Source organism: Chaetodon trifascialis, chromosome 6 (genome assembly GCF_039877785.1).
Source record: "Chaetodon trifascialis isolate fChaTrf1 chromosome 6, fChaTrf1.hap1, whole genome shotgun sequence".
NCBI lineage: Eukaryota > Metazoa > Chordata > Actinopteri > Chaetodontiformes > Chaetodontidae > Chaetodon > Chaetodon trifascialis.
The window spans coordinates 1,595,468-1,619,364 of record NC_092061.1 but is presented as its reverse complement, the minus strand read 5'-3'; the positions used below and the strand labels follow the sequence as shown (position 1 = coordinate 1,619,364).

At 51.7% G+C, this 23,897-nt stretch overlaps 2 protein-coding genes across 2 annotated transcripts in view; both read right to left on the bottom strand.

Moving 5' to 3' along the window:
* Positions 1-2,130: 2,130 nt before the first annotated feature.
* Positions 2,131-6,842, bottom strand: tbx16 (T-box transcription factor 16). Its single transcript, XM_070964789.1, has 9 exons — positions 4,850-6,842; positions 4,588-4,744; positions 4,393-4,495; positions 3,873-4,037; positions 3,612-3,758; positions 3,460-3,530; positions 3,290-3,375; positions 2,986-3,199; positions 2,131-2,901 (listed from the first exon to the last, which is right to left on the bottom strand). Exons 1-9 carry the CDS (start codon positions 4,863-4,865, stop codon positions 2,463-2,465), a joined length of 1,398 nt encoding a protein of 465 aa, XP_070820890.1. The 5' UTR covers positions 4,866-6,842; the 3' UTR covers positions 2,131-2,462.
* Positions 6,843-10,366: 3,524 nt separating this feature from the next.
* cabin1 (calcineurin binding protein 1) overlaps positions 10,367-23,897 on the bottom strand; it is a 31,190-nt gene continuing 17,659 nt past the window's right edge. Inside the window, exons 32-39 of the mRNA XM_070964289.1 lie at positions 20,508-20,671; positions 20,323-20,419; positions 19,532-20,209; positions 17,682-17,756; positions 13,851-14,109; positions 12,230-12,391; positions 11,940-12,142; positions 10,367-11,856 (exon numbers count right to left, since the gene is read on the bottom strand). Of these exons, the coding sequence (XP_070820390.1) occupies positions 11,710-11,856; positions 11,940-12,142; positions 12,230-12,391; positions 13,851-14,109; positions 17,682-17,756; positions 19,532-20,209; positions 20,323-20,419; positions 20,508-20,671 (1,785 nt within the window). The 3' untranslated portion in view covers positions 10,367-11,709. The remainder of the gene's footprint in view (positions 11,857-11,939; positions 12,143-12,229; positions 12,392-13,850; positions 14,110-17,681; positions 17,757-19,531; positions 20,210-20,322; positions 20,420-20,507; positions 20,672-23,897) is intronic.

The following is a 23,897-nucleotide window of genomic DNA, read 5'->3' as shown; positions in this document are numbered from 1 at the left end:
CGGCCTTCACAGGCATCAGTGCAGGTCGATGCGCCGCTCTCTGCTCCACCATTATCAGAGCAATTAAAAGGCCCAAATTGCCCATTGATGTAGAGCTATGCAGATTAAAGCAGCTCTAAGTGCTCACTTTCATTCTCGTCTGTCCTGCTGTGCCGGGGAGGGGGGGGGGTCCTCGTCAATAGAGAACAAAGGGACTCACCTGTGGACGGAGGTCTGGACCCGGAGAGGCTCCACCTCGCTGTGCGGCGCTCAATAATCCTCCTGGACGTGGATGAAGCTGCTGCAGCTCTGTCTTCAAAATGAACACGTTTCCTGTGTTTTCTGTAAAATAATCAGAATTTTTAGTGCATCAGCAGAACATGATGTGCAGGAAACATTCAGCCGCTGACCTCCAGAAAAGCCTCTTCTTCTTCTTCTCCTGCCTTTTCTTACAAACACAAAGTCTTAAAGAAAGAGATAAACTGGGTTATTCCAGACGAGCAGCTGCTGATAATATCATAGTTTACTGAACACGTTCAGCCTAAAAACGACTCGTTCTCTCATGTCCGGATCGCCGAACACGTTCGACTTGCAGGAAAAGATTCTGGATAAATTCCCTCTAAAAGTTTCATCTTCATCCTCGAATCACCTTCAATCATAGCGGTGCCTTCAGGTTGTTCTGCAGCTTGTGTGCAACATTCACCACAGACATGCATGAAATTACTGCAGTATACTGCAAACAGCATGCATGAGTGCAGCTGCACAGACTTCAGAGTTTACACGTTTGGAAAACTTCATCATCTTAAAACACGTCTTATGATCATTACTGACACGACGAAGAGGAGTCTGCTGATACTGCATCCCAATTCAAGTTAACATGAGATATTTTCTCTGTAGTACAATAAAAATAGAAACATTTTAAAGGGAAACTAAAATCACGTATCTGACCAAATTAAGGCGGAATCGTGTTTAAGGAGGAATCAACTTTTCTCATCTCATTTGTTAAGAAGTATTAAAGGACAGGATCCAAACTTTTTCCAGGTACATTCTCAGTTACGTCATCCCTCTACTGTGATAATATCATGTTAAAAAAGCTTCATCGCCTCATTATTGCTGTGACATCAGCAGCCTTTAGTTAAACTGAGCTTTTTGAGCTTCTGTGTGTGTAAATACAGATTTCATGCAGAAAGCCTGTGGACACAGATCCCTCTTTGTGTGTCCTCCTGAGATAAAAGCTCTTTAAATTTCCTCTTCCCTCACAGTGTGATTCTATCTTCACTGGCTTTAATTTAAAAACTGTCTTCTGGGACAAATAATCTCATAACTGCATCAGATTCCTGTGAATCTCTCTTCTCTGATCCTAACATGAGTCATGAAGTGTGTTCAGCAGCTGCTGGGATGTCTGACGGTGGACATGCTGCTTCAGGAAGCCTCCAACATGTTCTACACCAGGACACAACAGTTCATGAGTGATGACCTCCTCCTCCTCCTCCTCCTCCCCCCGGTCTTTACAACAGAGTCATTAGCTGCTCATATCCACCCAGGGTGGAGGCGATGGGCCCAGCCTGTGTTTTTCAGCTGTGAAAAGGAGCCAACAGCCGCCCATTCTCATGCTTTTTAAGGCTCATTGAGATGGAGAACGAGGGTCGTGCAATGCTTTATGATGCCGGTGGGTAAACCTCAGCAGGTGAGCCGGAGTCACAGTAATACAGCGTCTTTAATGCATGCTGGGCCCGTCGAGGCTACAGAGCGCTCCTCATTAGACCAACAAAGAGCAAATACAAACAAACCCACCAAAGGATGTGCTGCTTATCAGAGCTGGCCGGGCACAAGCACGCAGACGTGACCGCCAACAAACTCATTTGTTCAGTAAAGCTGCAAAATATGAACTGAACGACAACCAGAAGCACAGTTAGCAGCCTCGTGGCTAACAGCTGAAGAAGATACAAAGGCCTGAGGAAGAATGAGGCTAACGCTAACCGTCTGAGAGACGAGTATGTCACTGTGGATGTGAACATGGTGACAGATGTGGAGAAGAGCTCTTCAGTGTTATTAGCGCCATCCGTCTGCTTACATGTTGTCATTACAGCAGCTCTGCTGGGTGAAGTCAGCACAGAGAGAAGATGAAAACAACGAGGCATCAGATCGTTTCAAGTCTTTATTTTCAGATCACATCACAGTTTGAAGACAGACATAAATTGCACACTTTGGTTTTATTCTTCCTCTTTGTTTTTTACAAAAATAATATTTTCACTTGGAGATGAGATGAAATAGAAAATAAATAGACAGTTCAACATCGAAGCGGTCGGTGGGCGTGAAGCAGCACGCTGTGGTTCCAGAGCCGGAGTCCGAGCTCCGCCGGCGTGAACGGCGCCCGGCGGCCCCCGGTTTCCCGTGCGGTCGCAGGCCTCGGGCCCTCAGAGCATGCAGCATTCTCAGAGCTGGGATCAGCGGCAGTGTCCGTACAGTCGCTCGGCGCCGCCTCACCAGCAGGAATACGAGAACAGCGGGTACTGGCTCCACTCGGCCACGTTGCCGTGGTGATAGCCATGGTGCACGGCTTGCGTGGTGTAGTCGGCGGTCAGGTGGTGAGGGGGGGGATACTGGGCGGGCCCGGGGCCGCTCCACTGGCCCAGCGGCTGCTCGGCGCCGTACGGGCTGTAAATGTGGTGGCCGATCACGCCTGGCTTCCCGGCCTGGGCCATGGTCATGTTCAGGACCCCGGTGTAGTCCTGGGGAGCGGGCAGGTGCTGGGGGCCACAAGAGGAAGGGCCAATCTCATGCGTGCGTGGCTTTGACGAGTCGTGCTCAGGGACGGTGGCGACATCAGGGACTCTGGACTCAAAGCTGCTGCGTCCTGATCCGCTGTTGCTGCTGCCGATGCTGGAGGATGGGGACGGGGACTTCCCGTACTCGTGGAACCTGAACGGGAAAAGAAGGTGGTCAGCATCCAGCTCGCCACAATGACATCACACTCTCATTTTTAGCATCTTTAGCAGATCTCACCTGTAGGGCTGGTAGGAGGCCGGAGTGGGGACCAGCTGCTCGGTGTTGTACATGTCCCTGGGGTCGGCCCCAGCAGGAGACTCGGTCCTCACGCTGTGCTCCCTCTCAGCGGTCCACGGGGAGTAACGCTCCTCTTTCACGGCGTCGTCCTCTTTCCTTTTGGGCAGGTCTCCTTCCTCTCCGTCGTAACCGTCGTACGATGAGCGGCAGAAATCTGAGGAGACACAAAGCATCAGGTCAGCCGAGGAGGACAGGACGAAGAGCGAGAGCATTGACAGAAAGACAGGAAGTCTTCAAACCGTACCTGGACTGTCCTCCTCAGAGTCCCTGTTCAAAACCTCTGACATCCTGGCTCGTTTCTCAAGGCCGGCTGGGTTCTTGTTTGCACGTCTGCAGAGGAACATCAGGTTCATGAGAACAAATCTTTACTCAGTGAGTCAAACCGTGTTCCTGTGTGACCTCTGTGATGCTCACCTCTTCTTATTCGTGCCCTCATCCCGGAAACCTTTTGCAAACGGGTTGTGATCAATCTTCAGCTTCGTAATCTGCAGAGTTTGGAAATGAAATCAGTTAAAATGTCAATAATGAGTGAGTCGTAGCCGCAGTCTGCAGCGGTCGACACTGACCTTGGTGTTCTGGTAGGCTGTGACGGCGGTGAAGGATGTCTCAGGGAAGGTGAAGGTCTGGAAAACACTCCAGCGGACGCTGAAGAGGTCGTCCGCCTGGACGATGTGGAAGCGCGGGTGGTAGCGATGCATGGAGTGCAGAATGATCTGTGGACAGGAGGCCGTGGTTAATTCAGAGCGTTTCTGTTCAGACAGAGTTTTCTGGATCATCTGGAGGTTCAGAGTTGTTGATAAGCTCCCGGTTGGAGGGCTCTGACTTACATGGCCGTGCTGGTCCAGTGTATTGTTGGTGAGCTTGAGCTTGAGGAAGGAGACAGACTGCTTCATCCAGTGGCTCCCCGGGGCCGGAGAGTCGGGGTGGAGGTAGGTCCTGCAGGGCGGCTGGGGCTCCGCTTTTCCCGCCACCTCCCATTTCTCTTTATTCCACTGTAGGAAGGAGACAGTCAGTCAGTCCGTCATAGAGAAAGGTGATTTACAGAAGGAGCCTCATCTGCTTCCCCTCCCACAGTGAGACAGCAGAGGGGAGAGTGGAGCTGGCCAGCACCACCCACAGAGACAGGGGGTAGTACAGTGGGCTCCCAGCAGGGGATAGAAAAACAGGAAGAGATAGCAGCCTTTGATGTACGATGTCGGGGGGGGGGGGGGGGGGGGGGGGTAAACAGGGGATGTCTCGTCTGGGGAAGCTGATAACTGAGGGACACCTCAGGCCGAGTCGAGGCCGAGTTCACTGCTCAGCCAAAGAAATCAAGGTGAGATTCACTATAAGGGAGCGCAGTCTTACCTTATACCTGAAACCGTCCTCAGGGACCATGTCCACCAGTAAGATGTACTTGGCACATGGAATAAGGCCGGAGAGGTGAACTTTACAGTGTGGAAACATCCTCCTGGAACACAGAACGCCAGAAAAATCAGCAAATGCAGCAGCAGAGGATTTTCCAAACACTTTGCATTAAATGTGGTTTGAACGGCTTCTTACCTGCCCGGCTTAGTGATGATCATCTCTGTTCCTATTTCATGGAAAGTCTTCCAGAGTTCAGGGTCCTCCAGAGTCATCCTGATGTTTCCCTGGAGGTAGGCATCAGGGCCAGCAGCCATGGAGGAGGGAGGGGGGCCGCTGAAGTTGGGCTTCAAGTCTAGAAATGAATGAGATTCATTACAGCAGAGGCAGAAGTCACGATGGAGACACAACTGAAGACAAAAAGCCCAGAAGAAACCCAGAGAAAGTCAGCCACACTCACCTCTGATGGACTGCATGCTGCAGGCTCAGTCACAGCTTCAGGGGGGTCATGCACTGGGGGCCAATAAGCAGTCCAAGAATCTGTGATATCCAAGTGTTCTTCAGCTCCGCCGTCCCTCCGTGGCGTCCTGCCTCTATGAAAACAGAAAGAGTCCAGCAGCTCAGAGGGTCGCTCGGCTCGTCGCAGCAGATATTTCAGAGCTCTCGTCCTGCAGAAGGAGGTGACCGTGACTTTTAAGGGGAGCCACAGAGTGGGTGGGGTCAAGAGAGCCATTCCCAGGCTTTGAAGTGGCACAAAGATGAGCCAGTGCCCCACTGTGATTGGAGGGTGCTGGAAATCAAAGAGACTTAACAGAGCCTTGATACCATCCCCACAGGAAGGGGGACGGAGGAAATGCATCTTTATTAACTGCTAAGAGACTTTAAAACAAATATGGACGGACTTCCACGCTGCATCGGGACTCGCAGCGGCACCACAATCTGTGCAAATATCATTCACACACACAGACACACACATGAAAACGGCATTTAGTGTGTGTGTGCAACGAGGTAAATACCCAGTACAACACATTTGACAGAGCTGATGGGAAAACAGTGAAGATCCTGAGTGTGTGTGTGTGTGTGTGTGTGTGTGTGTGTGTGTGTGTGTGTGTGTGTGTGTGTTCTTTCATTCTAACAGCCCATCAGGTATATTGATCTGACATCAGATGACATCAAATTCATGATCACCTTATAAAACAGCTTAGATTTGACCCACATGCGATGAGGTCTGCTATGATTGGACAGTATTTTCTAAATAAAGCTGATTCTCCATCAGAGAAACGATGCAGTGGGTGGGAAACTCGGTGTAAAGCCATAATGGCGTAATGACATCATGCTCTCTTTCCTCAGGTAACCTTTACCTGAGGGCGTGCTGGGGGGGCTGCAGGGCTGCAGGCAGGGGTTGTGTATTGGGATGTCTAGACAGGCCCATACTCTGATAGATAATCTCATTAGGCTAGTTTCCCTTGAAGAGGCTACTCTCTGCATGCAGAGAAAGGCCTGTTTGTAGGAAGGCAATTAACAGCCAGTTAGCACCACAAGCCCAAGTCAGCCTTGAATGGGACGGGGGGGGTCTGAGAATAAAGACCCGTCCTCCCAGCAGCCACGTCCAGGCCAAATCCACGAGCAGGCCCGTCTCCGTACCATGTTAGCACGGGCAAAACAAATGCTAAACACGGCAGGCGTTAGCAGAGAGGAGCATTAAACCACGTCTGTTTCCACTGACGTGAACGTTTGAATTCACTCGGCCTCTCTTCTAGCACGCACACACCACTTCCACTTCCACTTCTCATTGTATTCTGCTGTCTGCTGCTGCATACAGAGCCTCTGTGAGCGCCGCTGCCTCGCACCCCTGCACAAAGGACCGCTTCTGCTCCTGTATAACTGTATGGATAACAGGTCGGATAACAAACCGACCGATGTTTAAAGGCAGGCTGTGCAGCTCAGAGACGGTCCTGTGCTTTCAAAGGTGTGGGGGCACTCTGCAGGATCAGCAGTAAAGCGTCCCTGAAGAGACGCTCGCTGTGGAAAGTCTTCCCTGTGAAAATATTGACCGGCTGCTGTTTGAGTCGATGCAGAATAAAAAGGAAAGTGGCGTTCAGCTTGTAATGATGCACTTAAAGAGATCTCTGCGTGGTCATTAGCTGGCGTTAAGCGCTCTGACGCAGGACCCGGCGGCACAGCATTGGCCTTGAGGAGGTGCGATGTGTTTTTGTCCTCCTCCTGTGAAACCAAGTGTTGTCGAGGAGTTATTAATCACAGGTTCAGTGTGGCTCTCCTCACTTGGCCTGCTCCTGCACGGGGCCCCCCTTCAGGCGGAGAGGCCTCGCTGCTCCCTCAGCGTTTAGGAGGAAGACGCCGTGGGAAATAAAGAGGCTGATGGTGGAGTCGCTTTGGCTCGAGCGGCAGCGTCGGAGTTGAGGTGTACGTTTCAGCAGCGGCAGCGTCAATCCCATTACGCTGCCGCTCCGGAGGTGACAGGTGTGACTGGTAAAGGCCTCAGTACAGGGCCTGGGGACAGAAGGCTGGGACAAAGAGGCAGGACGGGGGGGGGGGGGGGGGGGACTGAGCCTGGAGGACACTTCAGGGACGATTCATATGGACTGAGAAGCAACACAAGTCCACACACACTGTCTGAAAGCAAATAAGGACAGAGGACTCCTTCAGGACGGATACGTGGACCCTCATGCCTCACGTCTGTGTCTCTGCCTCCACCTCACCTTCAGCAGCCATCTTCCTCCTCCCAGGTGTCAGTCTTTGGCCATTTGCTTTAACTGCACAGATCCCCTCGTGCTCTTAACAGCTGCCAATATACAGCCAGGCCGGGGATCAGACGGCTCTGCAGCAGCCCAATAAAGAGCCCCCGGAGTGGACTGACGAGAAATCTCACACCTTTCGCTCACATTAGCCATGCAGCATGCCCTTTTGATGCTTAATTGGCCACTTTGAGGGGTTTGCAGATAGCAGCTCCGCGGCTGGAAGCAACATGATGTCACAGGAGGCCGAGCGGCAGCAGAGGAGGCTTTACCTGCAACAGGTCGGCCGCCTGGAGGTCAGGGAGGACGGCTGCGTCTCGGAGGTTAACTGCTCTTTACGTCATGAACCATCCTCATCTTTATGTCTGTCTCTGTGCTGCTCAAACACTCAGACGCCTCCTCTGAGGCTCCACAAAGGTTTATCCTGTCTCATACAAGCAGACTGAACTAAAGAGGCAGATTTCAGATGAATTCATCATTTTCCTGACAGAATAAAGAACAGACGTCCTCTCTGAGGAAGAGCATGCCGAGCCGCTCTCAGGCACCGAGGGGCCGCCGAGCTCACATTTGGTCCACATAAGAAAACAAACCTCACTCTAGCTCGCCGGGCAAAGGGGGCAAATGACAACTTCACAGCACTTCATAAGAAACTCCTGGAAGTTGCTAATGAAGACTAATGACTTCCCTCGTGTCGGAGACTTCACACCAGAGTGAACGAGCCCTTTGAGCGCAGAGGCAGTGTGGTCAGCGGGGTGGTCCGCTGGAGGCTGGCCTGGAGGAAGACTGCACTTCTTATTTGTTTTACGCTTCACAAACCGAGACAGAGCTCACAAACACGCTTCCCTTTTTCAGAGTTTATCTGAAGACGGAGGCCGTCTTTCCTCCTCTGAGCCTGTGAGGCAGATTTCAGATTTTGGGCTCTAAAAATAAAACAGACTTGATTTTTCTGCCATGAAATATTTTAAATGAGTCTGTGAGTTTTCAGAGTTTAATCAGGCAGAAAATAAAGGTCTCATGTTTTACTGTTTCAGTAAGAAATCAGGTTCAAACACTGAGTTTGTTCCTCATGAAATTTATAGAGTGTTTACGGTCACACACACACACACACACACGCACGCACGCACGCACACACACACACACACACGCTGAGAATAAACTTGACAGTCAGGACCTTCGCTGTCACTGCTGAAACGCTGTGTGGCCTCGACTGGTGGCAGAAACGACTGCTGTGTTTCAGTGAGTAAACCATCACCTTCCTCTTACTGGTCCCAGTGCTCTGGTCCCAGTGCTGAACGTGAAACCTCTTCAGGTGGCTTGAACCTGGTCACTTTCACTAAAAGCTGCTGACTCTTCTTTCATAGAAGGTGAATTTTCTGGGTTTTTACTGGATTTTCGTTTTCATGCTCTTGCTCTTCTTCTTCATCTTCCTCCTGGTTTAATAAAGTTAAATGGACTTTTCCTGCTTCCTATTAAGGCTGAAGGTTATTAATTTAACCCAGACTCATTTCTCCTTTAATGAAAATTATGGGGCTTGAATTGAATGAGCTAAATTAACTGAGCAGATCATATTTTTATTATTGTGACATGTCACATTTAGTTTTCTGTGACAATTTTAAGGTTAAAGGCCTGATGGGACACGTATGTCACAACGATATTTATCTGATTTGTTTTATAACAATTTGTTGAAGACACGTGTTCACAGCAGGTTAAATGTCATAAAGGACGTGATGTAAGCATTAGCATTCTGAAATGGCTTGAATCTCACCTTCAGCAGCAAAAAACAAGCTTTTTAAAGTGAGCTAGTTCGGTCACGTGGTAACCTGGCACACAGACATCGTGGAAATGTTGTTATGGGAACATGAAATCACATGACCTGTCACATGACCAATCAGGATGTTCAGTATGTGTCACTGAGGGACTTCATGAGTTAAAGCCAAGGATAAACTGTATGAGGAACTGTCCAGGACATTTAAAGGACTCGTGACGCCCGTCACCGTGGGTCCGTTTGGGTTCATCAGCTGTGTGTCGTTTCTCTGTTGTGATGCCAAAAGTGTAGATAAAGGAAGTCAAACTGGAGCCATGTGGAGTAACGGCGGCCTCCTGGTTTCTCCTCCACGCTGCAGTCTGTGCTGGGACACACAGCAAACCTTCTGCAGTCTGCATGGACGGACGTGCTGGACGAGCTGAGAGTGTGCAGGTGACAAAGACACTAACAGAAGTCCAAACTAGAGAAGAGTCATTGAGGAAGGGTGAGGAGGACGGCTGTGTGACCTCCACATGCAGACGCTGCCTTTGTCTCTGTGGGGGTTGTGTTTATTCTGCCTCTTGCTGCACCTGCTGTCACTTTCATTTGCACCGAAGCAGGTGGAGGTGAGTCAAAATCACCTGTGTCCTGAAGGGACAGACTGATGTCCCTGAAGTTTGACCGACTCTTCTTTCTGTCCACTCTGATGACATACTCTAAGGCACACGTCGAACTCGTTCCACAAACGGCCGAGCGGCTGAAGGTTTTTCCTCCAACCAAACAGCAGCACTCCATCAGCTGATCTCAGTCTTCAGACAGCTGATTGGTCAGACTGCGTGCTCTTGATTGGCTGGAGGAAAAACCTGCAGCCGCACAGCCCTTTGTGGAATGAGTCTAACACACCTGCTCTAAGCTTTCTGTGGATGTTTGATCAGCAGCATGAAGTCTGAACCTGCTTCACTGCTGCAAACACGATGAACCCATGAAGCATCGTTCACTCACTCTGTTCGTTTTCTGTGAAGGTCTGAACTCTGCTGAAAGACCACGAGCAGAAACCCGTCTGATGACATGAAAAGAACCCTGTGGACACTAGAAACCTGCGTCTGAGCGCTGAGAACACATAAAACCAGAATCGATCATCAATAATCAGATCGTTCACTGACAGCAGCTTTCTGAACTGTTCATGAGTCCATTCATGTGTTCACAAAGTGGTGAACTCGCTCCATCCTCTATGAACGACTGAGCCAATCATGATCCTCTCACCTGTCACCAACGAGCCTGTTTACCTGTGGAATGATCCAACAGGTGTTTCTGGAGCAGATATTTACAGAAATCAATGAAGCTGATGAGGAGAATCATTAAAGATATTGACTGAGCTGATTCCAGGTCAGTTCCTGTCAGACAGGATCAGGTCAGGTGATCACTTCCTGTTTGGACTCTGGATGTTGTTTGAAGGAGCACACAGAGAAAAAATGTGTTTCTCAAATATATTTTTGGTTTGACATCTATAATGCATTCAGTCCAGACAGACAACAGTTCCCCTCCAGCAGGCTGAGCCGGGGGGGCCGGGGGTGGGGGAGGGGGGGCGTCACCTCTTCAGCTGTGGCACATTCCCAGAAGCTCAGCAGAACAATAGAAAACTATTTTACACCAAAAAACCAAAACAAAAAGAAGGAAATCAAATAGAAAACAGCTTTTTTTAAATATCAGGGGTGAAAGTTTCCAATGATGTCATCTTTAAAAACCAGTTTTCAGCGTTCAAACACATCAGTAAACATCTTTCTGCAAATAGAAAACAATCTGTAAAAAACATTCGGCCGTCTTCCTCTGAGTTTAGCTAGGATTGAGACAAACTGACCAAAGCGGTGTCAGTGGAAAGGCATCTGTCCTGCTCAGCGTCCTCCGCGTCCTCAGCTCCGCTGCGGGCGGGCGGGCGGGAAGGAGCGCGGCCGAGGCTGGCGAGTCACTTCCTGAGCCGCCCGGAGCCGCGGCGACGCGCTCCTCCTGCTTCACGCTGAAGCCAAACATGGAAAGATGCTCGACTGCGCCGTTCACGTATGTACAAAACCCTTCAGGATCATTCAGGTCAGTGCTGGTGACAACTGTCCCTCTGAGCTACGAATGCACGCCAAGGACAGAAAAGTACAGAGGACAGAATATTACAAGAAGTACAGTGAGTACAAAAATAGCACAAAGTTAAGTGTGAACTGAAAAACATCCCAAACGTTGAGTGTAAACATTTCCAATCTGCTACAGGTTGTGAGGCCGCGACTGTCCTCGTTCACCCCCGTGTCCGCTGAAAGTGTTCGCCTGCTGGTGCGTCCCGCAGGTGAAACCTCATGCCAGAGTAAATGATCCGAGCGGAGGACGGCGGGTACATGCTGCTGAGCGTCAGTCCAGACTGAGGCGCCTGAGACTGGCCCGTCCTCAGAGGGCTGAGCTGCAGCGTGGAGGGACGGTCAGGTGCATAAAGACGCCACCGACCGGCTTTAAAGGCTCGACGCCCTTCAGGCCGCTTCGATAAGCTGATGTGTGAGATGCATAAATGTCACATGACAGACATGCTGTGAGGCTAAAGCCGCCGCCTGCGCCGCCGCTGATGAGCAGAGCGCCGCAGCGACGTGACGGACGATGAGAATGCTGCATTTCTTCAGTTTGGACTGTTTGTCCTCTGATGCACGTGAGGGAAGGACAGCATGAACACAGACAGCTGCAGCCACATGTACCGCCCCTCCTTTAAGACAGGGCAGAGGTTCGGCGGAGCCAGGCCGAGGACCCGGCCCCGTTCGTCTCGGCGTGCACGGCGGCTCCCTCGGGGGCTCAGATGTCCATGTAATCGTCCTCCTCCTCGTCCGACTCGCTCTCCAGAGACGACTCCTGGCTGGACGTCTCCTGCACCTCCAGCGCCGGCTGGCTCAGAGTGTCCTTCTTCACTGTGGCTGCAGACTGAGAGGACAGGATGACGTTCTGTACGGGAGCAGACAGCAGGGGTCAGTGTTGAGCTGCACTCGCTCGCTCGCTCGCTCTCCACACACTCACACACTGCATACCTTCAGCCTTTGCTTGGTTTCCTCTGAGATGCTGCCTTTCGGGGAGAGCAGCGTGGGCGTCGGAGGAGTCACGGTGATCTCTGGCGGGAACTTGGTGACGGTGGAGGGGATGAAGAGCTTTGGCATGTTGGGCGGGACGCGGGAGCGGATTCGGTTGGGGTCTGGAAGCTTCGACTGCTCACTGCTGGCGTACTGCTGCTGGTCTGCAGAGGGAACGAGAGGACACGTTTAAGGCGTGTGACTGCAGCTGACGGTGAATGATCAGCGCGTCCCGCTGCAGACGTCCTGACCTGGACGAGGCGCGGCGCTGCTACATGTGGCCGTCTCCTCCTGGAACCAGCCCGCCGCCGCCGCCTCCTGCCCCTGCGACACGGTGGCCAGTTTCATCTGCTGACAGAGGTGCGACTCCTGCTGTCGGTATGAAAGCCCCTCTGGAGGCTCCTCCCGCTCCTCTGTGGGCAGAAACGACACGTTAAAGACTCCCGATCGATCGACAATCACGGCGACGATCTTCACCTCTGACGGAGGATAAAAACCATCTGCTCAGATCAGTGAAAAGCTTCCTGAAGCTCTCTCCACACGCAGCTTAAACTTCCCTCATTGGACGAAACGAGCACGCGTGAGCTCACCTGCAGCTCCGACTCAAACCAAAACAAAAATGATCTAACACGTTCAGGCTTCTCCACTAACGTTGCCTAGGAAACCATTACATAACACACAGTGCTGCAGTGATGCTCGACGCTAACCTGCGTGTGCGTGTGTGCATGCAGATATACAGTACGTGTGTGCAGAGACACCTCTGCCTGTATCTGTAACACCTTCAGGTAATGCAGCGCCCACACAGCCTGATGAGGAGGATTTATTGATGAAGTCGAAGTCTGCAGGAGGAAAACATCCGTTTGGTTTCAGTCTGATTGACTCTGCTCGACTTCAGTCAGTCAGCTTTTGTTTCGCAAACACACTGCAGTTTTTATCTTTACCTGCTCGATCACATGACCCTCGGTGAGCCCACCTGAGCTCACGGCTGTGTGGATTTAACGTGTGCTGTGAAGCAGCTCTGTGTCGCACAGACCTGACAGATGATTTCACTCTTAACAACCTAAAAATAGAATCTGCTCAAAACATCACAGTGAAGGAGAAGCGAGGTTTTGCCTTTGACTGAATCGCTGCATGAGAAACGTTAATGTCAGAAAACAGCTGATTGGTCAATAAATGTCATGTGGAGTCGAGTTGATGTCAAATAAAAAGCTGCTGTGTGAAGTTTGTCACCTGCAGGATGTCAGAGACTTAAACTCTGCAGTAAAACCTTTGAGATGAGCATCTTCATCTTCCTCAGCTTTGCTCAGTCAGGAGCCAAATGAAAGCTGGAGGGGCTCCTCAGCAGCTGCACATGCTCTTTACTGCCCCCTAATGGCAATACTGCCCTCCTACAAGCATCTAGTGATCCTGAACCATGAAAACATCTTAAACAATCAAATCTAAGAACGACCAGAAGGTTCAACTGAAGAAGAACACAGCCGGAGAGTCGAGGCTGAGTTTGGATTTCAGAGCACTGAGCGGACGACCTGCTTCAGATATTAAACATGAGGAGAACAAGCAGAATGTTCCTAACGAGGCTCAGCAGACATCATCAAACCCGCAGAAGCTCGTGGAGGCAGAGGACTCACAATCTGCAGGACACTGATTTCTAAAACTCTCGCTGGGGGACTGACAAAACCCAAAAGGCAGAATATAACCAGGCCACAGTCAGCTGTTACATAAGGCACGAGAGGAAGCCCACGGGCGCCCCCTGCTGGCCGCATGGACCAAAGCCTGCCAGGATGTGAGCTGACAGAGCTTCACCTCAGCAGCGTTACCTCAACAGAGATGCTCCCTCATCACAAAGTGGAATAAGCTCGCTCTCCGCCCTACCTGTGTGCGGCAGGAAGGCCATGGCTGCAGCGGGGTGGGCGGCCGCTCTCCTGTGCAGAGGCTGATCGTGGAAGCCCGAGGCTTGAGGTCTGGGCAGCTTGCTCAGGGGCTCGTAGACCGCTTTGGCTTGGCCGTCCTGGGCGGACAGCGGGTGGCAGGCGGTGTGGCTGAGCAGGACGGGCGTCGGCAGGGAGGCGGGGAAGAAGATGTCTCGGTGCTCCTTGGTGTACTTCGGCGTGGTCGGGGCATCGCCTGCAGACTGTTGGAGACAGAAGGAGAGTGTCGTGAGGAGGTGTGACTGACCTTGGGCGTCCATCTGCAGCGTTAACCCTCCGGTGCTCAGACAGATTTCTGAGAGCTGTACCTGCTGATTAGAAACTCAGCGCCAGATAAAAACAAAAGTCAGCTGATGCCGCCGCACTTTCCAAAGAACACCTGTCAGCACTCGTCTCGGCTCACTCGCTCCCATAAGAACTAATGAAATCCTTCACAGAGTTCAGAGGCTCAGTCCTGCGCTGGACTGGGAGCTGGACGCCGGCGAGGAGCACGGCTCTGCACCACATCCCTCTGAGCCTCTTCCCTGCGTGTCCTTCAGAGGACCACTTACAAACACAAGAGCTGCACAAACAACCTGCGACAACAGCCGCTGTCATGGCAACGCAGAGGAGCGCAGTTAAAAGAAATGAACACACCTTCTCCAGTTTTCTATTCAACACGGGTGAAAAGTGGATCAAATGGAGCCGAAGACGCCTCTGAGTCCAGCTCCTCAGCCTCGAGTATGAGCTGAGACTTCAACAGGCTGATGAGAAGCATCATGTCACGAGGAGCTACGTCAGGTCATCACAGATTACAGTTTGTCCAGATTTCAAACACCTGGAGGCGACTTTAGGGCCGCGTTCCACATCTGTAGGCTGAGCAGGCTGTCACAGATACAGATGTGGCGCGAGCCGAGCCCTCGCAGCGTCTCTCTCCGCTGAGAGCTGAAGTCAAACTGAGCTCTGAGTCAGAGCTGAGCACGATGAAGCTCCCGCCGGGGTTCACACGGCGAGCCAAACAGAGCAGCCCTCCGAACGCTCAGACAGCAGCAGATCCCTCAGCTCGACACGGAGCGGCTCAGAGCGCGCTCCGGCTCCGACGCCGGCTCTGATGATTCATATCTCATGAATTAAACATCACCAACAAAGACTCCAACAAGTCAACTGGACTGCGCGTTAGAAAAACACTGCACCTGAGAGCGTCGCAGCACGCACCCTCAGCCAGCCTGCAGCCTCCTCCGGGTTAGAGCGGGCTGCTGGCAGCCAAACTGAGGTCCCGCCGTTTGAACTGAAAGACGGGTCTCTGCAATTATCGAGATTGGGCTTTAAATCAGATTAGAGCGGCTGTGGATGTCGTGCACAGGTTCGGCAGACCGGACGTTTTAATTAAATTGCCAGCTCAAACGGGACTGACACGAGCTCTCTGTGAAGCGAATGTCTGGATTAAAACCTCAACATCTTCACAGAGTCTGCTGACGGGAGTGAGAACGGCGACGAAGCTCACAGGCCCTTCGGCCTCGACGTGCGCTCCTCCTCATCCGGCATCAAACCGGGGGAGCAAACAGCACGCAGAGCGCCGACTGCCGCCGGCTCTGCAGCACATCCTGCTCTGCGCTTGTGGGGGCTTGAAGGAACGTGTGAATCTGCAAGAAGCAGGCAAGGATTTTTCATGTCCTCCAGCTACGAACTCCGAGGTGCCTACTCACATTTCCCACGACAACTGCAGCCGAGCGCCAACCACAGAGCGAGCTGGTGGCGTGATGATGACACATCAACAGCAGAACGTCGACGCTCCCGCTCTCATCATCATCAAAACAAACAGCACATGCAGGCTGGTGATCTTCACATCTAACAGCAACAACCACATCAGTGCACCTGACGAGGACATATTATGACACTTTATATAATAAGAGCAGCGACGCTCACCTGACAGCTGATCAGAGCTCAGCAGAGAAAAACAAGCACTCAAATCATGAGAGTGATCTTCGTTTCTTCTGAACACCTCATTATTACACTTAATTAAATTAAGGTCGAAGGTAAAGTGCAGCTGCACGGAAGCTAAAACCATGTTAAAGAGTGCAGATCTTCACCAGGTGAGTCTGCCTGAAACAGAGGAAGGTGAAACACCTGAGGCATCAGGTGGTGCAGCGCCACCACAACACTGCAGAGCCAGACTTCAGTTCTTCTGTTTAGCACACAGTGCAAGTTTTCTCCTGTGCAGCATCGTGTTTTTGTGCAGCACAGGCTCAGTTTACTCTCAGGAGCAGCGCCTGGTGCAGTTTAGTAAGCAACTATAGAAACTGAGACAATAAGACCAAATTCTTCCGTTAAGTATTGTTATTCCTTCATAACTCAGCACACTCAACTCTCAGCTGCCCTCTCTGCTCCCTCACAGTCAACACAGCAGCAAAGATAACAACGACGAGGATTTGTTCATCTGATATCATGCTGAACTTTAGTGGATCAAAACATATCAGACGGATTAAATCTGCAGATGCTCCAGTTGAAGACGAGAGCAAACCTTTGTGTGGATGTCGCCTCTCGTCCAGCAGCGAGCAGAGGCTCCGGCCCGTGGCCTCTGCTGGGTCGTAACGCACGGCGTGAAAAGGCGGTTCCACACAAAGGTCAAAGAAAAGAGTTTGTCAGAAACTGTGAACGACTGCAATCACGAGAGGCCACTGAGCACACGGTCGTTAATGTGACACCTTCAAACATTAAGATGAGCATTGAAGCACGAAGGTTCATTCATGTACAGTCACAAAGCAGGAGGCTGATTTCCCCTCACAGCTGTCTCAGTACATGTATGAGCACATGTGAACAGAGCTGCTCGTCTTCATCATCTCCACGCAATGCAAAAGACGACAAAGAGACTGAAGCAGAAAATCAGATGATAGGATCAGTGAAGTGGGAAAACAACAAAAGAGGTTTATTTTGTCCACAGCTACTTCTCGTGAGCCGGGGGTTGGGGAACATCGCCGTGACAGCAGGATGTGGGCAGAGACCCTCGCTGACTGTGTGGGCAGGAGGAGGGATGTGAGGAAGGGGGGGTAACCCACACAGGATGAGGCAGAGCGCCGAGCGGCTCGACGAGGAATGTCAACACAGAGCTGAGCTAACGGCTGCGTTAGCGTCAGCTGAGAGCAGACGCACACTCGGCCGCTCTGTCTTGTAAACTGTGTGCAGATAAACGACGTGCATACCGACGCTCAGCTGAGGCCGACGACAAGTTCAGCAACTCCAGCGTGAGGCTGAGGGGACGACAGGGAGCATTCACACCACGCACCGGGCTATATTTAGCACGGCAGGCTGGAACTGGACAGACCAGAATAATTCTGGGAATTACCACCATTCTTTTCAGTTTAGCACATTTTACTGCAGATGCTACACGCTACGTCCCCGCATGTCACAGAACATCCATCCATACACTGATTATGAGCTGAACGGCAGGCAACATCAGCATTTAGCCCACAGGACTGGCAGAAGGGGAGAGAACAACATCAGGACGACTCAGGCCATCGTAGCTCGTCTGGTGAAGCACACGCTTCCATCCTTTCATTAATCCTGAGTGTCAGTTCAAAAACGTAATGTTATGAATAATTCAGTTTCATTTCATGACTGGATGTTTTCTTTTGGCGTTAACTGTAATGCAAAAATGGAGTTCGTCAGGTCTCTGAAATACTGCTGCTGCCTTACATCGCTGGAGCAGGAGGGAACAAACAGGGACAGACAGGAGCACAGGATGAGCAGGGGAGAGGAAGGTCACAGGTAGCAGGAGGGTGTCAGGTGAGAGTTTTACCTGTCTTTGGGCAGAAGTGGCCAACTGTATCTGGCAGAACTTCACAGCTTGGTCCAGAGCTACGTCCTCGTCCACCTGAGGCAGGAGAAGAGCAACACATCGTCATCACACGCTCATGGTTGTATCCCACAGCGTTAAACACATCTCTGTGCATTCAGTACAACACCGCAGCAGTGAGGGGACAACTGTCCGTCCTGTGTTAGCGAGCTGACCTGTCCTGTTTGCGTGCCGTGCTGATTGCTCGCTACGCCGACACCAACAACAAATTCTGGTTCTGTACGTGAGCCAGCAGAGTTTCTTCAGAGCCTCTGATCACCACAGCAGTGAATTCAGAGCCACATTAAGGCCCAGTGCAGTCAGTGGATGTGTGGGAGTTGGCAAGCTCAGCTCCAGCCCAGCACCGTACGCTGAGCGGTAATCTCGCTCACGCAGCTGCTGCGTTCCCTCCGGCAGCCTGTTGTAAGCAGCGGTTCAGGGACCCCCAAAAGGAGGGTTTTTACAGCAGCTTCATTCTCAAATGATGCCAATTGTTAAACGGACTGAGTCAAGCTTGAGCGTATCACACAGGAGCCCTCTGCTTTCAATTCGTCTGTGTGACTGACAGCTTCCTGGTCAAACCACACACAGCCGAGAGTGATGACTTATCAACTTCACATCACGAACAAAGTTCAACAAGGCGCTCGCAGGTGGGGCCAGAACACACGACTCTGAAAGGAAAGGAAAACGTGTCTAAAATATGAGGAAGTGATAAGAGCAACATAAACAAAGATGCGAGGTGCATGGCTGAACTGGGGCGCATGCAGCTGTGCAACGCAGCAGACCACGAAACCACGACGCATCTGCAGTCTGTGCAAGCAGGAGCGCAACCAGAAGATGCTTCTGGAAGATGTCCGAGCTGCGTCGCTCGCTGGGTGACAGGAAGCGCGTCGTGCCTGGCTGTGGTTACTCTCTCTTAAGGGTGCATCTGTGAGCGTGTTCTCTTTGAATTAGACAAGTAAATCCTATCTCCTCCGATTTCTTCTTCTGCTCTTTAGCTGTCCCTCGCCTACTGCCCTCCCACTCCAGCTACAGCTCTGCATTTCAAGGCCAATGGCGAGGCAGCTTCTGTGGGGCCGGCATTGATCTTCAGCTCAATACGGCTACAAGCCGATGTGGGCTGTTCTGCTTCTGCATCAGAGCCACAGAGAGGAGAAGTGAAGTCCGACCAACTTTCAACAACTGAGGAACTTTTGCTCTACAGAGAAGCACAGAAGCGTCTCGCTGCTTTGACACTTCCTGTGCAGGAGAGGGATGATATAATGATCTACAAAGGTCACATAAGCACACGTTGCTTAAAGGATGAAAACCCTACAGTTCTGCAGTAATCTCATTGTGACGACACTGCGTGACGACAGGCTTCAGGCCTGAGTACAAGCCTCTGTGAGCACAAACGGTCTGACAGACTCCACGCTGTGTTCAACCTGCAGCCTGAGAGGACGCAGTGACGAGAGGCATCAGAGCGATCCACTGCAGCTCGTGACAACATGTAAAAAAACAAACAAAAAAACAGTTCATCCTAAAAACACCCTGCAGGCTAATTTTAGACTTCAAGAACCTGCTGCAGGAGTGACAGCACAAAGTCCAGAGTCAGCGAGGTTGAATTCGGGTTAACTCTGAGTAAAAACACGACCGCAGAGTGAAAGAGGGAAAGTCCCCGCTCTGCAGTGGGTGCAGGGTTAGTAATTCAGTTAGAGGAGGGGTTTCCCGAGCCCACTGTGCTCGAAGAAGCAGCATGTATGATGCACGCAGTACTGAAAGTCACTACAGTGAGATGGTGTGAGGCGACGTGTGTGCAGCCTGAACAGCGTTACCTGTTTTATGAGCATATAAGTCTCTGACATGATCTTCTCGATGCGTCCCAGGTCATAGGTCATGACCTTCTGGCCCTGCTGCCACACCCTGTAGGCATCGAGCAGTAACGTCTTTCCAGACTCCACGTCCTCGAGGAGCTTCCTCTTCCTGTTTGGCCGCCGCACTGACCCCTGATCAGTGCCGCCAGCTGCCGGCGTCACCTTGGGCGCAGTGACTTGGAGCTGCTGCTGCCTGGAACTGATACTTAGCTCCTCCAGAGACAGCTCTGGTGTCCGGCTGCTCTCTGGTGCTTTCTGCTCCACAGCGCTCAGGGAGGTGTCAGCCTCTGTTTGGTTGCCCTGAGAATCTGAGGCAGGGGGGGGTCTCCTCCAGCTGCCCCCGTCCAGCTCCATGGGCTCCTCCGGCCCCGCTTTGAGCCCCTCACTCCCAGCAGTCTCCACCTTCCCAGGGAAGCTCTCTTGAACTTTACTCTCTTTATCTATGGACGGCGGTGGGGGGATGAGTTGTGCCTGGGGGGCTTCCTTGAGCCCCGTATCGTCGGCGCAGACCCCCTCCGTGAGCCCAGGCTTCTTAGGCAGAACATGCTTGCTGTCCTCTGAGCTGGGCCTGCTGGATGCGTCCGTCGTGGTCATCTCCCCCATGGAGGGCGCCGGCGCTTTGTGAAGCTGCTCAGACACCTGAAAGAGAGCAGAGCCTGTCAAAACACGAAGCGGGAGCGAGCCAGACGGCCGCAGCGCCGAGCGCCGAGCGGCTCTTAATGTGCGTGCAGCAGTGATTTGTGTTTCCTTACCCCTGTGAGACTGTTCAGATTGTCCTCCAGGACTTTTACAGTTAGGAAAAATGCTCTCTTGGCCAAAACCTGGCGATCAACATCCCGTAAATACTTCCTTCATGGGGGAGAAAGAAGCAAGAGAGGATTTGTCATGGAGCAAATACACAACAGCCATTGCAGCGTCACACAAAGACGGTCCTTACTTTCCCTGGTCAGGGGTTCTCTGCAGCATGAAAGACACTTTCAGCAGAGTGTCGTGATCCTTGAGCTGAGACAGCACCTCCAGCAAGAGGACAATGGATCGGTTCATATGAGATGCAAAACTTCCTGGGCGATCAATCTCGTCTACTGGAATACGCCAGATGCCCTGCAGGAGCGAGGAGGACAGAAAAGCAGAAGGTGGAGTTGAGTCGGAGCGAGCGACAAACAGCAGAGCTGGAGGAACGCGGCGCAGACGCAGCATGGAGGCACCGTGTCACCGCTTTCACTTTCAACTAGACAACAAACCAACAAGCTAATCTGTGAAACTCTGCAAAGTTTCTGTTTTTAGGAGAGCTCTCCGCTGCTAGCTCAGGTTTTCAAAAGCACACGCAAACCATTAACAGAGAGACACGGGAAACAGCGAAAGGAAAGAAAGTTGAAAGCGAGAGGAATTAATGGGAGTTAAAAACATGGCATTCAAAGAAGAAAGTCCTAATGAGGGGATGGAAAGGCGGCAGGAGAGATCTTGTGGACTGGCTGGCCATGTAGGAGGTGGGAAGGGAGGGATGGGGGGGCCTTCTCTCTGGGCACACATGATAGGCAGCCTCATTAGTGCTCAGCTCGGTCCAAGCGATGCAACAGAGCAGCAGACCGGCTGCCAACAAACACAGCCTCCTTTGCACAAAGCGTGATAAGGTTTTTTCTGATGGACGAGTCCACCTTTTCAGCGAGCACATGTCCTCTCAGCGGGTGAAGCGAGGCGAGGCTCTGCACTCTGAAGCTACTGATGCGAGTGCAGATGGTGGCCTAGGCTGCGTACAGTCACAAAGCACACGGCACAGAGTGCAGCTTCTGGCCCCGGAAAATGTGTGCGAGGCCAAACAAAGATGACCGTCTCAGGATGGAACCAAACAAACGAGGAGGAGCGAGGAGGAGTGTGGGGCTCCTCCTCGCTGACAGATGACATTTTCAAAGCCACTGGAGAGGAACGGTACAGGAAGGAGAAGCAAATAAAGCTATCAAAACAAATCACATTCCTGAGGATGTGTCTGATCTGGACGTCTACGATGTAAGACACAAACCCGTCCCAGGAAACCCGCCCCTGCGTGATTAATCCAACGCTTCCTCTGAAAAGCCCTAAATCAAGGAGGTGTTGTCATTTTCAGCTCATGGAGGCGACGGGCGAACTGACCCCAGATCAGATCAGGTGGTCGACTACAATCTCTGAACAACAGAGATGAAAATAACAACAGGTCATAGTCACAACAACAACAAAAACAACTGTCATTATCATTCTTATCACTGGATGCGATCAGGAAGGCTCGAGGAGGTTTTAACCTTTCAATGCACAGATTATCAAAAGCCCCCACCAGGAGCGGGACAAGTACGACAAGGGGGTGGGCTCGGCTCGCTCAGGAAAACATCTCTAATGGAGGAGAGTTGTTCTTCATCAGAGAACCATCCGACCACAGCAAATCTGTTTAGGGAGAGCAGAGCCATGGCTTTGCACAGATTATGCTGTAGCACAACAGCTAAAGCAGATTTGTAAGACTTTAACTGCTGATTTTAAGCATCTTTTTCCCTTTTTTGTGAGAGAAAATATGACCACTGCTTGATATCTGGAGCAACAGCTTTGGCACAGATGTGGCCAATACCTCACACAAAAAGATAAATACACAAGATGCACAGCAAGCAAGGCATGATGGGATAAATGTATGATAAGAGACTGTTTGGTGATCCTCAGTCTCTTTGTTTGGTTGTAGAGGATGAGGATAAAGTAGACCGTGGACACATCACACCATTAAGTAGTCCTAATGAGTCACTTATTCATGTCTTCCAGACAGAAACAGAGGAGTGAAGAGCAAGGCCTCAGGCCTGATGGGCCCCCGGGGCCACAACACACAGCTGGCCGTCTCTGGAGGACAACCCTCGACCTGTTCTCGACCTGTTGTCTTCACCCTCTCATGTCTTAACACGGCATCAGTGACCAACGGTCAGACTTGTTAACAGCAGGAAGTCGCACAGCGTCCTTATCGGTAACAACAGGTTCACCGTTTCACCAGCCAACTACAACTCTGACGCTCAGATTTCAGCGGGGTGGTCACCTGCTAATGCTAGCAGGCAGGTGGGTGGTGCAGGTCTACATACAGAACCACTGAGGAGGAGTACATTTGTTTCTCCAAGAGCGCCGCTGGTTTAAAAACACCACACAAGTACAACACGAGCGTTTCTGCAAGACGACACACAGGAACTCCTCAACAGGAACTTGTGCTCGATTCGGTGAAAGTCAGAGGGAAAGAGAGAGACTCACCATCACCAAAGAAAGCTACTCCACGGCGCCTGTGTTAGTATTCTTTTGGACAGTTTCCTGCTGGCGGCAGCAGCACCGGCAGCGCCTCCACCCTGAAAGAGGCTCACGCTCAGAGAGCAGAGGGTGGGCTGCATTTGGGTGCGAGGGCAGCGAGAGCCGCAGGAGAAGAGAGGAGGAAGGCACCGCTGCACACAGCAGAGCAGGAGCAGAGCAGGAGAACGGCAGCGAGCGCGGCGAGAGGAGAGAGCGGGCCGGAGTCCGGGCCTACGGGCTCAGCGCGCCGCTGACAGACGAGCTGAGGCGCTCCTCTGCTGCTTTCAAACCCTGCCATCTCAAAACAAAAACACCCACGCACTCCATCTCCGCTCCCCCTGACCCCAGCCTGCTGGAGTCCTCCCCCCTCCTCCCTTGCTCTCTCTCGCACTATACACAGCGTACAGCCAATCCTCACAGGCCTCCGCCAGCCAATCGGAGGCGGCCGGAGGAACTCCCGCCCATTAGTGCACACCCACACAATACACACACAAACAGAGGAGTGAGAGAGAGTAATGAGGAAGCAGAGCGAGTGCAACAGAGAGAGGAGATGAGTAGAGCGAATGAAAGCCAGGGGGAGGGGTGGAGCGTGATCGCCCTGAAGACGGAGCAACAGGAAAAGAACAAGAGAGCATACGCTGACTGAAAAATGAACTCCGTGCTACCACATCAGGGTGGGGGGAGGCATGAGGGGGGTGGCACGCAGAGAGTGCCAAAGAGCCAGAAACTGAGTGAAAAGGGGACAGACTGCGGGGGAAAGCCCCCCCCATGAAGCACACAAAGCACAGGCTGAAGCACAAACACACACGCAGCATTTCCTCGGCCCTCACCTCCTTCCTCTCCACTCCGCTCGTGCCCCTCCAGCCGGACACCATAAACATATTAAGCAAACACACCTTGTTTTTCCTGCTTCCTGTTGTGTGACAGAGGAAAAATAAAGAAAAGTGCTGGAAAAGCTCAGCTGAAGAAGGCAACTGAAAACATGCTGGCAGCCAGACTCAATCCTCCAAAATGCAAATCAGAATATCAACTTCTACAAAACGTGTTC